General features: G+C 43.6%; 1 protein-coding gene across 4 annotated transcripts in view; it reads left to right on the top strand.

The window, feature by feature from the left end:
• Nucleotides 1-16,848, top strand: part of PLXNA1 (plexin A1) — a 246,264-nt gene that overhangs the window by 26,653 nt on the left and 202,763 nt on the right. For all 4 annotated transcript variants that reach the window (XM_069966727.1, XM_069966730.1, XM_069966728.1 and 1 more), the window contains exon 2: nucleotides 177-1,517. In XM_069966727.1, coding sequence (XP_069822828.1) covers nucleotides 351-1,517 — 1,167 coding nt within the window. In that variant the 5' untranslated portion in view covers nucleotides 177-350. The remainder of the gene's footprint in view (nucleotides 1-176; nucleotides 1,518-16,848) is intronic.

Below are 16,848 nucleotides of genomic sequence, written 5' to 3'. Positions count from 1 at the left end.
CACAGTCCTTGTATACGTCTGTATGGAGGCTTTAGTAGAGTCGAATCTCAATAGATGGCTGCTGTGTTGTGGCTTTTACAATTTGACAATAATTGTGTGTGTTGAAGAAATAAAAGTGTAAACTATAAAAACTCATCTTGATAATTATCCTAATTGTAATTTTTTTTTCTTTGCAGGTATATCCTGGTTGAATCTTAGGACCATGCCCTAAATGAAGCTTTCAGCAGAAACACAGTTCGAAACATAACCCCTACTTTTAATAAATCCCCCTTCCTCCCCCTTTCCCAGAAACCCTTTAAATTATTTTTTTTTTCTTTGCAAATTTTTTGTTTGTTATAATATTCTTGAAGATGTTGGTTCAAGTTATGAAATCTTTTTCATTACATTTATGGACCTTTTTATTTTTGGGGGGCTCCTGGATTCTTCCTGGTGATGGATCCCCCAAGTCATTTAGAACTTTTTCCGGAAGTGAATGGAGCTTGACTCACTTGGTGGTGCACAATAAAACTGGGGAAGTTTACTTGGGAGCTGTCAACAGGATTTTTAAACTTTCAAGCAACTTGACGCTCCTACGCACCCATGTTACAGGACCTGTGGATGACAATGAAAAGTGTTACCCCCCACCTAGCGTCCAGTCTTGTCCTCATGGCCTTGTCACAACAAATAATGTTAACAAGCTGCTGCTAGTGGACTACTCAATGGACCGGCTTATAGCCTGCGGTAGTGCCTCACAGGGCATCTGCCAGTTCCTCCGTCTAGGTGACCTCTTCAAATTGGGAGAACCCCATCATCGTAAAGAGCACTACCTCTCCAGTGTCAATGAATCTGGCACTATGTCTGGAGTCATTATTGAGGTTCCCAATGGTCAGAACAAGCTTTTTGTTGGAACACCAATTGATGGCAAGTCGGAATACTTTCCTACTCTCTCCAGTCGCAAACTTTTGTCCAGTGAAGAGAATGCAGAGATGTTTGGCTTTGTCTACCAGGATGAATTTGTGTCTTCACAGCTCAAAATTCCCTCTGACACGCTATCCAAATTCCCCACCTTTGACATATACTATATATACAGTTTCAGCAGTGAGCAATTTGTCTATTATTTGACCCTACAGCTGGACACACAGTTGACTTCACCCGACTCTACTGGAGAACAGTTCTTTACATCCAAGATAGTCCGCCTGTGTGTTGATGACCCCAAGTTCTATTCTTATGTGGAATTTCCTATAGGTTGCATGAAGGATGGTGTGGAATATCGCCTTATACAGGATGCCTACCTGAGTAAGCCTGGGAAAAGGTTGGCCAAAGAATTGGGCATCTCAGAAAGGGAAGACATTCTTTTCACAGTCTTTTCACAGGGGCAGAAAAATAGAGTCAAACCACCCAAAGAATCTGTTCTCTGTCTCTTCACCTTGAAGAAGATCAAGGACAAAATTAAGGAACGCATTCAGTCCTGCTACAGGGGCGAAGGGAAATTGTCCCTGCCTTGGCTCTTAAACAAGGAGTTGGGTTGTATCAACTCGGTAAGTTTGCTGCAGTTTCCTTTTTTTCTTTTCTTTTTTTTTTTTATTCCCCATGTAACTAGTGAATGGAGGAAAGCTTTAACAGATAATCTGTGGTCATCTTTGGTATTGGATTTCTTGGTGATTGGACATATTGAATATATTTTCATGTATAGCATTTTAGGAACCCTTGTGATCTGAAGAATGGGGACCCCAATCTTCCGTAAGAATGGACACTGTATATGCATAATTGCTGCTTTTTTGATTCTTAGTGACAGCTGGCAGAGATACTCTGCACTATACTTGGCTGTCTGTGGAAGATGCCATAGAGAATAAATGGAGCGGCAGTGCACACCTATGATGGCCATTCTTTTATGATGCGAGACTCAGATCCCCGTTTTTATTGTCCATGGGACTCCCTGCGAGCACAAAGTTCTTTTCTATTTTGTGGGTAGGGAATAACTTATAATGGTAGGGCAACCTTCTTTTAAAAGGTTATCCAGGATTAGCTTACTTTTACTCAAAACTGTGCCATCCATGTCCAGAGGTTGTGTGCTACTTGTAACTGGGCTCCATTCAGGTAAATGGAGCTAAGCTGCAATGCCATCCACAGCCTATGGATATATGTTTTTTGGAGATGGTAATTTATTCTAAGCCTTGGGACTGGGAATATCATCCCAACTTTTGTCCTATTGTTATTCTTTTTCAGCTGCCATACAGCTACATCTAGAAGCTGTGTATGTTATAAATTCTTTGGCACAGGGACCCATGGTCTAAGTTTTTAATGGTTTAAATAAAGTTCATTTTACCTTGGTGATGGATCCCCGTCAATATTTCTTTCTAAAAAGGGCCAAGACTGGTAACATGAATCTAGCTTTGGTTTTATTGCTCTCCTGGTTCATCTGCAATACAGCAGTTCCTATAAAGCCTTTTAAGTTGTTATTTATGTGTTTGTTTTTTTAAACCTGTTTTTTTTTTTTTTTTTTTTTATAACTTTTTGCTGTGCGTTCATATACCATTTGTACTTGTTGTAGCCCAGCCTTAAGAACCTCAGAAAGTCCAGCGATAAAATGTGTGGTTGGGTAAAGGAATACTTCCGTAAAACAAATGTTAAGAGCAAGACCTCGAACTGTGCCTGCCTGGCGGAATTTATTCTTGGTCTTACTTGTTAGTGATCAGCACTAAACCCGGCTTTCAAATTGCTCTTGGGTTGTAGACACATTGTAAAGAGGCGAAATAACTGCACATATCTTTGCTGATAACAATGATCTTCTCCTCTGATAGTTTTCCAACCAAAGCTTGTACATAAAAGCTTACTGAGGAATGGAGAGCCATGCCAGTAAATTGCTTCTCTTTTCCAATAATTTTCAAGATTTTTTCTTTTCTTCTTGCTGAGTCTGAGGCGTGAATGGTATGACTTCACACTTATTTTTTTTTTTTCATTTTTTTTTTTTTTTGTTGTTTGCAGCCCAGGTTAATTTACTCCTGGGAGTTATCGGGAATGATAATCTTTCTACAGATCTAAGTAATAACAGACTTTTGAGAGCTTGCATTTATAGCCTGAGATTAGAGTGAGGGCAGATCACTCCATCAATGAGAGCGGTATTTATCCCTGTTACCCACTGCGTCACTTTTAATCATGGCATCATATATATCTTAAGGGGACAGGTGGAGCCCGGTGGTGCCTCACCTCTTGCCTCTTCCATCTCTCCAGCAATGTATTATTTATAGTATAACATTTTTGATGTTTTGCCGGGTAAGTTAGATTTTTTTGTTCTGCTCAAGAAGCCTAATCTGGATAATTAAGAGCACATCCACCAGGGAGCATTGTTACAAGTTCTGCTCATTAGAATGAAGCAAAACAAGCAATGTCCTTGTAATGGAAGCTGAAGGATACTTTGAATATTGGTTTAATTTACTTTAAGTGGACCTGTCATAATTTAAAAGAATGGAAGAGGTCAATCCCAGAGGAACCGGGAACCTCAAACCTCATCTAGGCCATGTATTGTGACTGCTATACATTACTTCTCATAAGTCACAAATGGGCGTGAATCGAGCCATTAAGTGAAGGAACATCACACTTCATTGTATGGAGTTAGTCTGAAGATTGGCAGATCTCCCTGGACAGTTATTGTAAATGATCTACAGTGCTGGTGTACCAGCAATCTTATAACGATGGCATAACCTAGCTGGTTCTTTGCCCCTGCAAAGGCAAGGAGTTGCTGATATTTAACATACATTGCATCCTTGTCTTCTGATAATAACACCACCACCACAAAGACCACCCTTCCAATCCCCTTAGTGACCCAATGCCTTATTAATCCAGTAAAGGAATTGATTTTTCTGGAGTAACTTATCCTTATAAAAATGTATGTTTATAGATTTTCCTGTTCTTTGCTCTTGCGCAGAACTTTGATCAATATAAAAGAGCAGTGTACTATTAATTTAATATGATGATGATTATTATTATTATTATTATTTACTTTATAAACACTTTTAAGAACCAAAGAGATTGGATTTTTCAAATCTGTATGTATAGTTTTGTTATTTGAAGTTAAAGGTGTTCCAACAGCTTGAGAGCCAGAGCCTGGAGGCCACTGCCCGGTAACATAAACCATGGGGAGTGTAAAATTCCCATAGACTGTTCTAAATTCCTATATATAGTTTACAAGCAGTAGGAAAAAGATGAGTCCAGCTCCCGGCCAGGTGAATGCAATTCGAGCTTTATCAAAGGGGTATTCCCCCCAAAATTATTTTTGCATTAATATGTTGCCCACCCGTAGCTTTCCATCTTTCCAATATAAAGTTATAATGGATACTGCACAGTTTTGCTGTTATCTAGCTGCATCCACCCCCACGGATTGCATAGAATCATCAGACTTCAGTCCACTCCGACACGCTCCCTGCTCCTGGCCCGCACCCTCCGAGACGGCATCACGTGTCCTGCATCTCTTCAATGGGCCGGGTTAGCACTTCTATCCCAGCCAATCCGAAGTGATGGAGGACACTGACAGGGGATGGCTTCTGTAAGAGAGGGAGACAGTGATCAGTGCAGCTGTCACTGTCTCCCTTTCTAACAGCAGCCACCCCAGTCACCCGCACCGTGTGGCCTCAGCCCCAAAGTTCACCCCCTGATGACTATGCCCCCTCACTCGTGTCGGCGCTTACCAGAGGCAACATTTGCAGACCCCCTTCACCTGCGGCGGCACTTACCGGCGCCCGCCCGCTGGCATCGTTCGCAGCACCGGCGCAACTCCCCCCCCCCCCCCCCCCCCCCGACACTCACGGCACCCCTGTTATATACAGACGGCGCTTACTGGCGGCAACCCCCACCCCACCCCCGTCACCAGCGGCTCACTCGAGCCCACCCGCGGCAACCGGCCTCAGCTGGGCTCATTTGCAGACCCCCGTCATCCGCGGCGGCGCTTATCGGCCCCCCGCCCGCTGGTCTCATTCGCGGCACCGTCGCGCCCCCTGCCCCCACCCCCGGGCATTCGCGGCACCCCTGTCATATACACGTGTCATCCGCCGTAACACCCGTGTCATCCCCCGCTCACCCCCTTGTCATCCACAGGCGGCTGCAAACCATCCCCCCGGAACCCACCCGGCTGCCAGTACTTTACCCCAGCACCACTCACCCGCAGCGGCGACCCCCCCCCCCCCCTTTCACCCGGAACTCGCCCGGCCCCCAGCACTTTACCCCAGCACCGCTCCACCTCCCCCCGTAACTCACCCGCAGCGGCGGCACCCCGCTCACCCAGAAGTCGCCCGGCCCCCAGCACTGCTCCGCCCCCGTAACTCACCCGCAGTGGCGGCACCCCCCTCACCTGGAACTCGCCTGGCCTGCGGTAGGCACCCCCCCACCCCCACCCCATGACTCATCAACTCTACTATATCACACAATCAACTCCACTATATCACACAATCAACTCTGTTGCATCACACAATCAACTCTGCCGCATCCCACAATCAACTCTGCCGCATCCCACAATCAACTCTGCCGCATCCCACAATCAACTCTGCCGCATCCCACAATCAACTCTGCCGCATCCCACAATCAACTCTGCCGCATCCCACAATCAACTCTGCCGCATCCCACAATCAACTCTGCTATACAACTCACCCAACTCTATATCACTCGCTCAACTGCTATATCTTGTGAATATCAGCTCTGCTACATCATGTACCAATCAGACATAAGCATTGCATGATGGGAAATGTAGTTTTCTGGCCGGCGCCATGTTGGATATAGATCGGCTTTTTAAAAAAGTTGTAACTATGGAACGGAAGCAGCTAGAAATACGGGAGATGGCTCAAAATACTCAGGGGGACTTGGTGAGTAAGACTGGCTAGGTTTAGGAGCATTTTATTTTTTTAGCTTTTGGGGGGAATACCCCTTTAACACCTTCGCACCATGCACACACTGCGGCAAGTGTTGTATACATAGTTGCAAATGTTTCAGGGTATAAACCCACACACCGTATACGCAGCAAATATGCAGCAAATACGCAGCAGATGTCATGGTGAAGATTTGATGCTGTGTTCAGTTATTTAGATCTAATCTGCTGCGTATTTGCTGCGTATCGCAGTAGTAAATACGCTGCATATACGGTGTGTGGGTTTATACCCTTACACTCTATGTTGTTTTATTTGCAGTCAAATTGACCTCCTGGGTGGTTCCGGGGAATTAGTCCAGGTGGCAGCGGTGCGAGTGAGGGGAAGAGTCGGGTGCGGTGCACGCTGGGTACCTGTGACTATAAGCCGTGAACCTCTCAGATGTAGGTTAGTCATGATTAAGGTTGCGGTTGGCGTCTTTTTGGGGGGGTTGCCGCAGTGTGTGCATGGTGCGAAGGTGTTAATAAAGCTCTAATTGCATTCACCTGGCCGGGAGCTGGACTCATCTTTTCCCTACTGCTTGTCTCTACGCTGGTTGGAGTGGGAGCACGTGCTGGGAGGCCAAGGTGGAGGCGGTAAGCTGGCTACTTTTTTTCTTTATATAGTTCACAACCCTGAAGTACCGATAACCTGCATTTTAATATTGGCGTTAGAAATGGAAAAACTGTACAATCCACTAGGAACCTGCGGCAACATCGCATATATAATACACAGATTTCATCTCTCTGCATTGTAAGGGTTAATCTATGGTTAAAATCTGCAAAAATTGACATGGTATGAGTTTCAAGATCCAAATTGCACTTCAAATATCCGCGTAGAAGTGTGTGGATAAGCGTTATAGTGTCTGATCCACATAAATGCTATTGAGGTTTTTCCATGCGCAAATCTACATTGAGTAATCCACAGCATTTCTACTATGTAAGCATTTTCCTCAAGATTTGCCTAACATGTCCGTTTTAAAGAGCTATTTAATAAACTTTAGAACAACTTAAAGGGGTTGTCCAGGATTCGAAAAAAGGGCAGCTACTTTTTAGCTGCAAAAACAGCACCTCCCATGTCTCCAGGTTGTGTGTGGTATTGCAGTTCAGCTCCTTTCACTTCAGCTGAGCTGCAATCCCCACCCAAACTCAGGGCGAGTGGTGCTGTTTCTGGGAAAAAGCAGCCATGTTTTACTATGTTTGCATAACCCCTTTTAACCTCTTAAGGACTCATGATGAACCTATTTGCCCATGTGTTTTTATGGAGTTATAAGAGGGCTCACAATGCAAGCCCTTTCTATACTGGGCCGCTGTCAGCTGCTATCAGCAGCCGGACTAACCGATTGTTAGTGCCAGCTATTTAACAATTTAGATGCCACCATCAAAACTTAGTGTTATTTAAATGGCCTTAAAGGGGTTATTCAGTGCTACAAAAACATGGCCCCTTTTTTCAGAGACAACATGACTCTTGTTTCCAGCTCAGGTGCTGTTTGCAATTAAGCTCCATTCACTTTAATGGAATTGAGCAGCAAAACACTGCCCAAGCTGGAGACAAGACAGGGCTGTCTTCGGAAGAAAGTGGCCATGTTTTTGTAGCGCTGGATAACCCCTTTAAAATGCTTCTATTGGTGGTCTGGTGGGGGGAATTGGCTCCCTGCTATTGCGGGAAGCTGATCTGTTATATTTACTACCTGGCACCTCTTCTGCATCACAGTGATTTTTTTATCTCAGTGATTGCTAAAGGCAGCCTTCAGCAATTGAGTGCTGATAACAGTGATCAATGCAATACATTGGCATTGCATTGCTCTCTATGAGAAATTTAATAAAGTATTGCTCATAGAAGTCCTCTAGGGCAGGGGTCCCCAACCTCCGGCCTATGAACCAGGTTGCAAAGGGTTCAGCGCCTGTTCACGGCATCACTACATAGCAATGCACACTGTGCATGCAAGATCAGAGTGCACTGTACCAGAATTTTGTCGCAGCCGCAGTGTACAGCACCAACCCTGCCTACTGTACAGTGCTCACTGCTCTGCCTTAGAGCTGATAGGATGCTGCATCTTAGGATGGAGGGAGATGCAGGAAGTTTAGGGACTTGGGACCTGCCAGAACTATTCAAATATCACATTCTTGATCTTGCATTGTAAACGGCGTAAGCGCAAAACCCCTCCAAAGTGCAAAATTGTAAATTTTTGGTCACATTTTATAAAAGTCAGCAAAAAGTGATATATTTCTACAAGTGATGCACCAATTAAAAGTACAGATTATGGCACAAAAAATAAGACTTTAGATAGCCCCATAGACCAAAATGTAAAAGCATTATAATAAGAATAGAGCAAGCTTAAACACTTAATTTAAGATTAAAGCTACATAAATAGCATATTGTTGTTATCATACAGACTTTAGGAACGTAGATAACATATCAGTATTACCACAGCAAATGCTGTAAAGATGAACTTCCCTGGGTTGAACATATATCTTAAGTAAGATAATAAGAAAGGAAATACTAATAGGGCAGACAAAAAGGACCAGGTGTTTCTATTGTGGCAATACTGTTTTTTTGTATTTTTCATACTGATCCCTGGGTGCCTACGCTGGGCATTACTACAACAGTATCAACTTGGCCTGCAGTGTTGTTTTTATGCATGTTCTTACCTGTGGTAAATTGCTTGTAGCCTGCCGATGGATGGTAGTCACAGGGAATCTTGCTCCCTCTGTACTGAAGTCTGATAAGCCATGTAGCTAATCCTAATAACCTCGTCAGTAAGTTGCTGTGTAATGAAGTTGTTAACATAATGGGGACAGACCAGTCATTGGATACATTTATTGGAGGTTTTGGAGGTAAAGGGGTGCGCTTAAGGAGATCTCCAGTGAAAATCATTATTTTACGGGAGACGAGGAAGGGGACAATATTTGCTGCCTAGCTCCCCTTGTGTGTAGGGGGCGTTTGGGAATACCCCACCCTGCTTGTAGATTGCCACTCAGCCAATCGGTGACTGCTGCGTTGTCCCACTTCAGTCACTGACTGGCTAAGCGGGCCAAACAGCAGAGCCTAGAGGCAGTCCCAGAGTGGTAAGCCAGTGCTGCAGAGGCACGGGGAGAGCTTGTTTATTATTTTCAGTTTTTCGTTGGACTTTAACATATAGGGTTCCAGGATATTAATCAGTTATGCTGGAGGCTTGACATATACCTGCAGCATGCTGTTACTGCAGCCTTCTGGCTCAGCACGAGGCAAGTAACAGCTGCCTGACACGTTAAAGGGGAGTTTGTTCTGCAGCTCACAGATCTGATTTTGTTTTCAAACTAATTTAATATTGCCGACAAATGATGGAATTGTTACATGAGCGCTGGCATAGCTGAGAGGATGAGCGGGAAAAGCCCTTGTACTCCAGGGGGAGACCTGGCACGCTGCGGCAGACTGGTACTCTATTAACCCACTAAGAACTGACGCCCTTTACTGCAAATGTTTCAGCTACATTAGGTTTCCTAGAGGTGATTTAAAAAAAAACAAAAAAAAAACATACAGTGGAGCAAAGACAATATGGGCATTTATCTGCAAAAAAAAAAAAAAAAAAAAACACCATACAGTGGAGCAAAGACAATGTGGGCATTTATCTGCAAAAAAAAAATTCAACAAATCTACCTTAAACCTCTAAAAAATGGTACATGGAAGTATCGTAACAATTAATTCCTAATGCTTGATGTATATCCCCCGACTCCCATTGGGGATGGCCACAATTGGCCAGGACTTGCTTGAGTTGACAGAGTTTATAGGCCCCCCTCACCATCTTGAAGATAAGCCCAGATTTATGAGGCTGTTGTCCTTAAATGCACTAGAATTGTGGTCACAGCAATTAAGAGGCTTTTATTGAAGGGGTATCCCATCTCATAAAGTTATCCGCTAACCATAGGCCATTACAAGCTGATGAGGGTCAGAATGCTGGGAAGCCCACCAGAATGAATGGTGCGCACTGTGTATATTTAACCAATGCTCCATTCATTTTCTATTAGACCACTGAACATTGCCTAATGTTTAGCATTGTTTGGTGACTCGGTAGAGAATGAGTGCCGGCCGGGCATTTGTGGTGTGCACCATTAATTCTAGAGATAACTTTGTCCTGGTTCTTGTGAGCAGCAATGGTGGTTTCCCCCAATCGGCATCAGAATACCTCTTTAAGGAAAGTACACCAAAAGGAACAAAAACTCCACCCAACAAGAGTAGGAGCCTATTGGGAAAAATGAGAAAATTTTGTATGAGAAAGTGAGTGTGGCATAATTGCAGTGCCGTGCACCAGGATTGTGCCAAATTGTTGATGCACAGTCCTCCTGTTCCACTCTAATGAATCTGATGCATTTGGATACTGTTCACCTGCGTTTGTATTGTCCTAAAACTAAACCGTATTGGTAAATCTGGGCTATTGTCTCTTTCCTTGCTTCATTGACTTCACAGCTTCATTGGTCATTGACTTCACTGAGATATATTTACGACAACATAAAATGTAAATCCCTAGAATATACCAGCGTAGGAGTCTTCTGCTAGCAAGTTCTTAAAAAGTCAAATGTGCTGATTCTCGGGTATATAGTTTTGTGTGACAATGAATATGGCCAATACTACAGGCCCGAGAGGTTGTCCCGCAGCATTCCTAGACCACAAGATAGTAGATATGCTTTGTTACTTATTGATACATCCGCTCACATGGAGCAAAACTGGCGGAAATATTTGCCGCTGAACCCTGCCAGCCTCCCTGTCATAATAACAGTCTATGGGAGGCTTGCGCGCCTCCTCTCTCCACGCACAAGAATGGACATGTCCATTCTTCAGCGAGTAGAGACATGGAGGCCGTCATTATGACGGTGAGGCTGGCAGGATTCAGCGGTGGAGAATTCCGCCAGTTTTGTTTCGTGTGAACGGAGCCTGATTCCCTGATCTTTACAATATTAGTAAAATTTGGTGATTTGCAGGTTGCCGACAACCCATGTTGGAGCTGTAAGGGCAGCAGTATTATATTTCGGCCATCTTATGTATTTTTGATTTTATGGCCAGATGCGGACCTTATTGAGGTTAATGTTTCCTCCTCTATAGCATGGTATGTAATGCAGTTTTATAATAGCTTTAGTATACACAGTAGGGTAATTCCTGCACACTGTTTCTGCTCCTGCAATCTGGATCTGTAATAAAGAGACTCGTCCGTGGTAACAAGAAGTGAATGGCGGAATGTGCTGGCGCCTTTACACCACATCTTTGTTACATTGTCAGATCCCTAAACCGCCAAATGGATACATGTGACAAGAGCTGCAGATTGTGGGCTGTGTATATGGCACTAGCCTGTGCGGATGCAGCTAATTACCAGCGGGCTGTCTCGCTGCTTACACGCTCTTTCTCCAACTCATTAATAAGATCAGCTTGTTTGGTTTTTGCTCCCCATGACTTGTCAGTGGGGAAGGGACATTCAGGGTTCCAGGTTTGGGATTAATCTCCCCCTGCTAGGACATCATTAGTGAGGTCTGTAGGATTTACCGAAAGCCGCGTGGCGCTCTCTCTCTCCTGGCACTAATTATCATTTATTAACTTTATGTTGTCACTCAGCGGGCACCCCCTTGGGAAATTAGCTAAGGAAGGAATCTGTGGAGGGAAGGAATAATCAGGAAGGCGAAATGGGACGGAAGACCCTCCTGTACATCACTATTAGGCATGATTGCATATATGGGTAGCTTGAATATATGTATTCTTAGTGGGGGGGGGAATACTTGGCTTATAGGAGATATATATACACACAGCATTCTTAAAGATGGCTATACCAAAACATAGTATACTAGTGAATGTACGTAGCGTCGTTCCACATGTTTCCAATAATTGACTAGCGTCATTCACAGAGTATCGGCGCGGTAAACTGCATTTGTATTCTGCTGTGATCTACCATCGTCATTCCCTCTCAAAAAGTTTCAAAAGTGTGAAACTTCTACTAGATGTTTCTTATAACATCTACATAAATGAATATATACATCTTATATACACGTATATCTCATAACTTTATGTGGACCAGGTTAAATTTAGGGATTTATAGATTTTGTGATTTTGATCCACACGGTCTTTTAACAGCATACCTGATGGGAATTTGACAGTGTCGTCATTAGAATCTCAGTAGTGCATCCTCGAGCTTTGGGTCTGTAACCTCTCAGCCTTAGAAGTAAGATATGGAAACAATGGTTTCATGCACAGTATATAACCTTTTCTATTGTGTTGGTTATTAAAATGTCTGTTTACGACTGTGACGACTTCCCTGCGGCTTCGCCATAGGCTCAATACAGCATCCATACCTGTGTACCACAGTATTAATGTCTAGCACATTTTGTATGTAGATATGAGTTACAATATATTTTGCAGCCTTCATGTTGACTTGGTAAGAAGCATAATGCAGTCATTAGAGAGGTCTCTGTGCGGACTTGTAGCAGCTGTGTGGGGGAATTTAAATGACTGCAGGACCGTTCCTGAGAAAAGTCCGGACAGATCCTTTTATTTGTATGGGGGCCTGTGAGGAGGTGATGAGCCATGTATTTATGCTCTGTTCTTTTTGTATTATGCTTCAATGTTATTCCCTTGTAATGTATGGTCATACCCATCTTATAAAATGATGGCATATTACTTTGTAATCGGTGGGCATCCAACTTCTAGGACCCCCATGGATCCTAAATACTTAAGTGCCACATCTGTTTACAAAGGTAAGGCCTAATTCACACGTCTGTAAATCTTTGCTGGTCATATTTTGAGTCGGGAATTTTCTATCTGCAAAAATTTTTCCTTAGTGTCATCCATATTGATCATATTTTTGCAGATCTATAAAAGTGGAAAGTACTTCCTCAAATAGGTCAACTGATGACACTATCTAGAATTGTGTGTGTTTTTTTTGCCATAACACTTACAGGATCTGCAGAAAATACAGATTCCATAGACTTCTATTGGTTTGTCTTTGCTAGGACGTCCTTTTTTTTTTTTTTTTTTTTTTACAGATGTGTGAATAGGCACATAGAAACCAATGGGATATAAATTTGTCTGTAAATGCGGGTCCACAGTTATGGACAAATTTTGTGGACATGTAGACTTGGGCCTCATTCACACTCATTTACCCCCGATTTTTGTCCCTGAAACATAGAAGATTGGCGGCAGAAAAAGAGCATTGGGACCATCTAGTCTGCTCTTTTAGTATTTCCTTTCTTATTATCTTAGGATAGATATATGTTTTTGCCAGTCATGTCTTAATTCTTTTATTGTAGATTTACCAACCACATCTACTGGAAGTTTGTTCCAAGCATCTACTACTGTCAGTAAAGTAATATTTTCTCAGGTTGCTTCTGATCTTTTCCCCCAACTAAACTCTCTCAGGTTGTCCTCTTCTGTTTTTCACTAAAAACCCTTCCCTCCTGTACTGCATACGGCGTCATTCTATTCCCAGGCATCGGCTAGGACTGAAGCACTGGAAGTGGGCCAGCCCGCCCCCAGTGGGAGGAAACCCCTGCTCTTCTATGACGCGGCTCCATTAGAATCAATGGAGATGCATCACAGAGGGGTGGGGGTTTCCTCCCACTGGGGGCGGGCTGGCCCACCTCCAGTGCTTCAGTCCTAGCCGATGCCTGGAAATAGAATGGTGCTTTACGGGGAACCGGGCTGTGGTTAAAAAAAAAAAAGGACCGCGGCACTGGCTTTCCCACACCGGCGCTGCTCTATCCATGTGAAAAACTTAGAGAGAATTTACTGCCGATAATATGATTTTCTAAAGCAGCCTACATTTCCCATTATGTCACTGGCTTTGTAGAGTAAGAAGATGTGGCATTTCATCACTGTACTTACTATGCACTGGAGTGATGAAATGTATGGATGCACCTGAGCTGGCATGAAACTGATGACACTGCAGGGATACTGTGGTGACTTAGCATTATATGGGTCAAGAAGAGAAGTGCTGCTTCTAAATGGGTTATACATAATTAAAAAAAACAAACAAACATAGCTGCTTTCTTTCAAAAACAGTGACACACCTGTCCTCAGGTTGTTTATGGTATTACAACCCTGTTCCATTCACTCCAGTAGAACTGAGCTGCAATAGCGCACACACACTGTTAGGACAAGGGTGGCACTGTTTTTGCAGACATTTTTGGGTGAAATTTGAGGGGGCCTTCTTGCGCCCTTTTCAACGCCCTCGTAGCCCCCCGCGTCCCCCAACCTCCATGGCAGAGAATGAGTATAAATGTTTAGCTGGAGAATCCCTAACGAGGCGGTTTGATTTTAATGAGCTAATTGTCAGTGTAATTATTTATTGACGGCGAGGAAGCGCTTGCTGCTGTGGAGGTTTTTTGCTGGTGTGCAGCTGTATTTGTCATTTCCCAGAGAGTTTGTTGAGACAAAGCAGGAAAGTAGTAAACAGCAGCAGCAGTCTTTTTATCCCTGTTACATATGCAGGAAGCAGAGAGCGAGCGACAAATCTAAAGACACAAATTGAGCTGAGTTCAGCCTGGAGTGATGATGCACATTCATACCGGTGTGGCACCAGGGCAAATCCAAAGCAATCGGGCTGGAGCTGATCTTATTTTTCCTTTTAGTGTTGTACTTGGAGCCAGTGCAGTCCAGCGATTGAATCATCTGGAAGCGTGACCACTATTTTTCTGAAATGTTTACAGCAGTTTTCACCTCCCCCCCCCCCCCCCCCCCCCCCCCGCAGTCTTCTCTACAGGTCACACAAAGTACATTTCCCTGCAGGGGGCGACCTATAGAGACAGCTGTCAGAGTAGGACCACCCACTTGACTACTTAGCCCGGAATGATCAGAGATTTCCATAAATAACTAGTTATCTTGGGACTTTCCTACAAAACTATAAATCAGTCTGCTCATCTCCTCCTGCTCTATAACTGGTTGGACTGCAATTTTAACCTGGCAAGTTCCCTTTAAATTGTCCAGGGTTAGAATAACATGGCTGCCTCCATCCTAAAGTAGCCCCGTATCAGTCCATGTGTTGTGTCTGGTATTGCAACGTTCATTGAAATAAATGAGGCAGTACTACAACGTCCCGCGCATCCTGTGGATAGTTGTTACACCGTTTTGGGGAGTAATTCTGGAAAATTCTTTAGATTCTCTTATGCTTTGGGCTTTAAGAGTGATCCTTTTTGTACTGCCTTCATACCTAAAACAATCATTTTACATCCTGGTAGTCAATGAGAGGTTTTCACAGTCCCACCCCCTCTATATCCATAAAACCATTTTCTGATTTTACAGGGTCTCTCACAACCTCTTTATATCTCTTTTTTGTGTGCACTCGTACGTTTGTCCTCTTTATATTTGTAGTTAGCGCACTGAACTTTGATGTTAACCCTTTGGCATTGCCCAATCTCTCTGCTCCCCTGCCGCACAGTCACATTCCCTAAAACCCTTTGAACTGCCAGTCAGGGGGCCGATGGGAGCTGTGGTTGTTGTGGCAACATCTATCATCCCTTGGTGGCAGTGATATAAAGTGATTTCACGGATCACCGCACCTCCCAGCTCCCTACTCCATTCCTGCCATCCCCTTTTAACGTCGACTGGATGAGCTTGTGTCGCTCGGAGGCTCTGGTGGAGCTGGAGCACTGCAGAATATTAACTCATCTCTGAGTGGAATAGCAGGGGAGGTATATGGGAGCCATGACATGAGCTTTGCCCTAGCCATATGTGGAAGGGGAACTTTTTTTTTTTTTTTTTGCTGTGTGTAGTACCTGGTTGCTTCACAGACACACGGTGCATAGCGATATTACTCAAGGGACTGAAATAAAAAATGGGGTCCCTTCCTATGGTTCCTGGACCACATTAGATACCTGTATTATATATGACACCTACTAGTTTGGGGTCCCAGTTCTTTTTTTCCTCTGACACCATATCCCATATGGCCCATTTGCACCCCATATTTAGTTTATGAATGACTTTTGATCATATCTACCTTGTAGAGCCAGCTAGAATTTGCGAAAAATCGTTAAATCGTTCGAATTTAAATGATCGTTCTGTATAATTGCAGGCAACGATCAAAAAATCGTTCGTATGTCGATCGTTGATATAGAGGTGAACCTAAAACTATCGGTAATCGTTCGCTGTAATCCCACGTTCATTCGCTCAAGTTCCGCAGTTTTTCACTAGTCGTTCAGTGTAATAGCACATTGTTTATTGTTTTTCTGGGATCAGAAGGAATAGTAACGATCGCAATAATCATAACAACGACCGTAACAAACGATTATCGTTCTGTGTAATATGGTGAACGATTTCAATCGCTCAGTGTAATAGGACCCTTATTCTCTAGGTTAGATCTCTTTGCTTTTGTTCTCACTCGGGTAACTCCGGTGTTGCGTTATAAAGCAGTGCCTAGTGACTACATCTGCCTCTTTCTCTCCTCCTCTCGTCCCATTATTAATACAGTCACAGAGCACTTAATGGCAAGATGGATCTATGGATCGGTGCCAGGCATAGTGTGGTACATCATCCCCTCCTCCCTGTCTGCAGTGCTAGCAAATCATGAAAATTGAAGCGTCTGTCCCATTGCCGTAATACATTACGTTTTCCTTAAAGGGACACCCAAAGCTGCATTGACTTTAATTTGATGGATTTTCCCCATTTTATTAGTAGTCACACTGTTACTGATGATATTCACGTAAGATATATATTAAATTTAATTCCGTTAAAAAGTTTTCTCCCCATAAAGTAGCGGAGTGTGGTTGGGGCTTATAGCATTGTTCATCCTGTACTTCCTGCTTCAGGATTGTAGAACTGGAATTAAAGGACTAAGACAACTACGCAGCCAGTGCAGAGTGCAATGTGACTTATATTTTTTCTTTATAGCTTTTTATGGAAATCTGACTGACCCCTCTGGGTTCTGTAATGGCTTCATGAGCGGTTGTCACACAGTGGATAATACTTATGCTGGCAGAAGACGATGATTCCGGATCTCGTAGTTGCAGTGGGAAAAAAGATAATG

This window comes from Dendropsophus ebraccatus, chromosome 4, assembly GCF_027789765.1.
Source record: "Dendropsophus ebraccatus isolate aDenEbr1 chromosome 4, aDenEbr1.pat, whole genome shotgun sequence".
NCBI classification, from domain to species: domain Eukaryota; kingdom Metazoa; phylum Chordata; class Amphibia; order Anura; family Hylidae; genus Dendropsophus; species Dendropsophus ebraccatus.
This window is presented reverse-complemented; position numbering and strand designations above follow the sequence as displayed.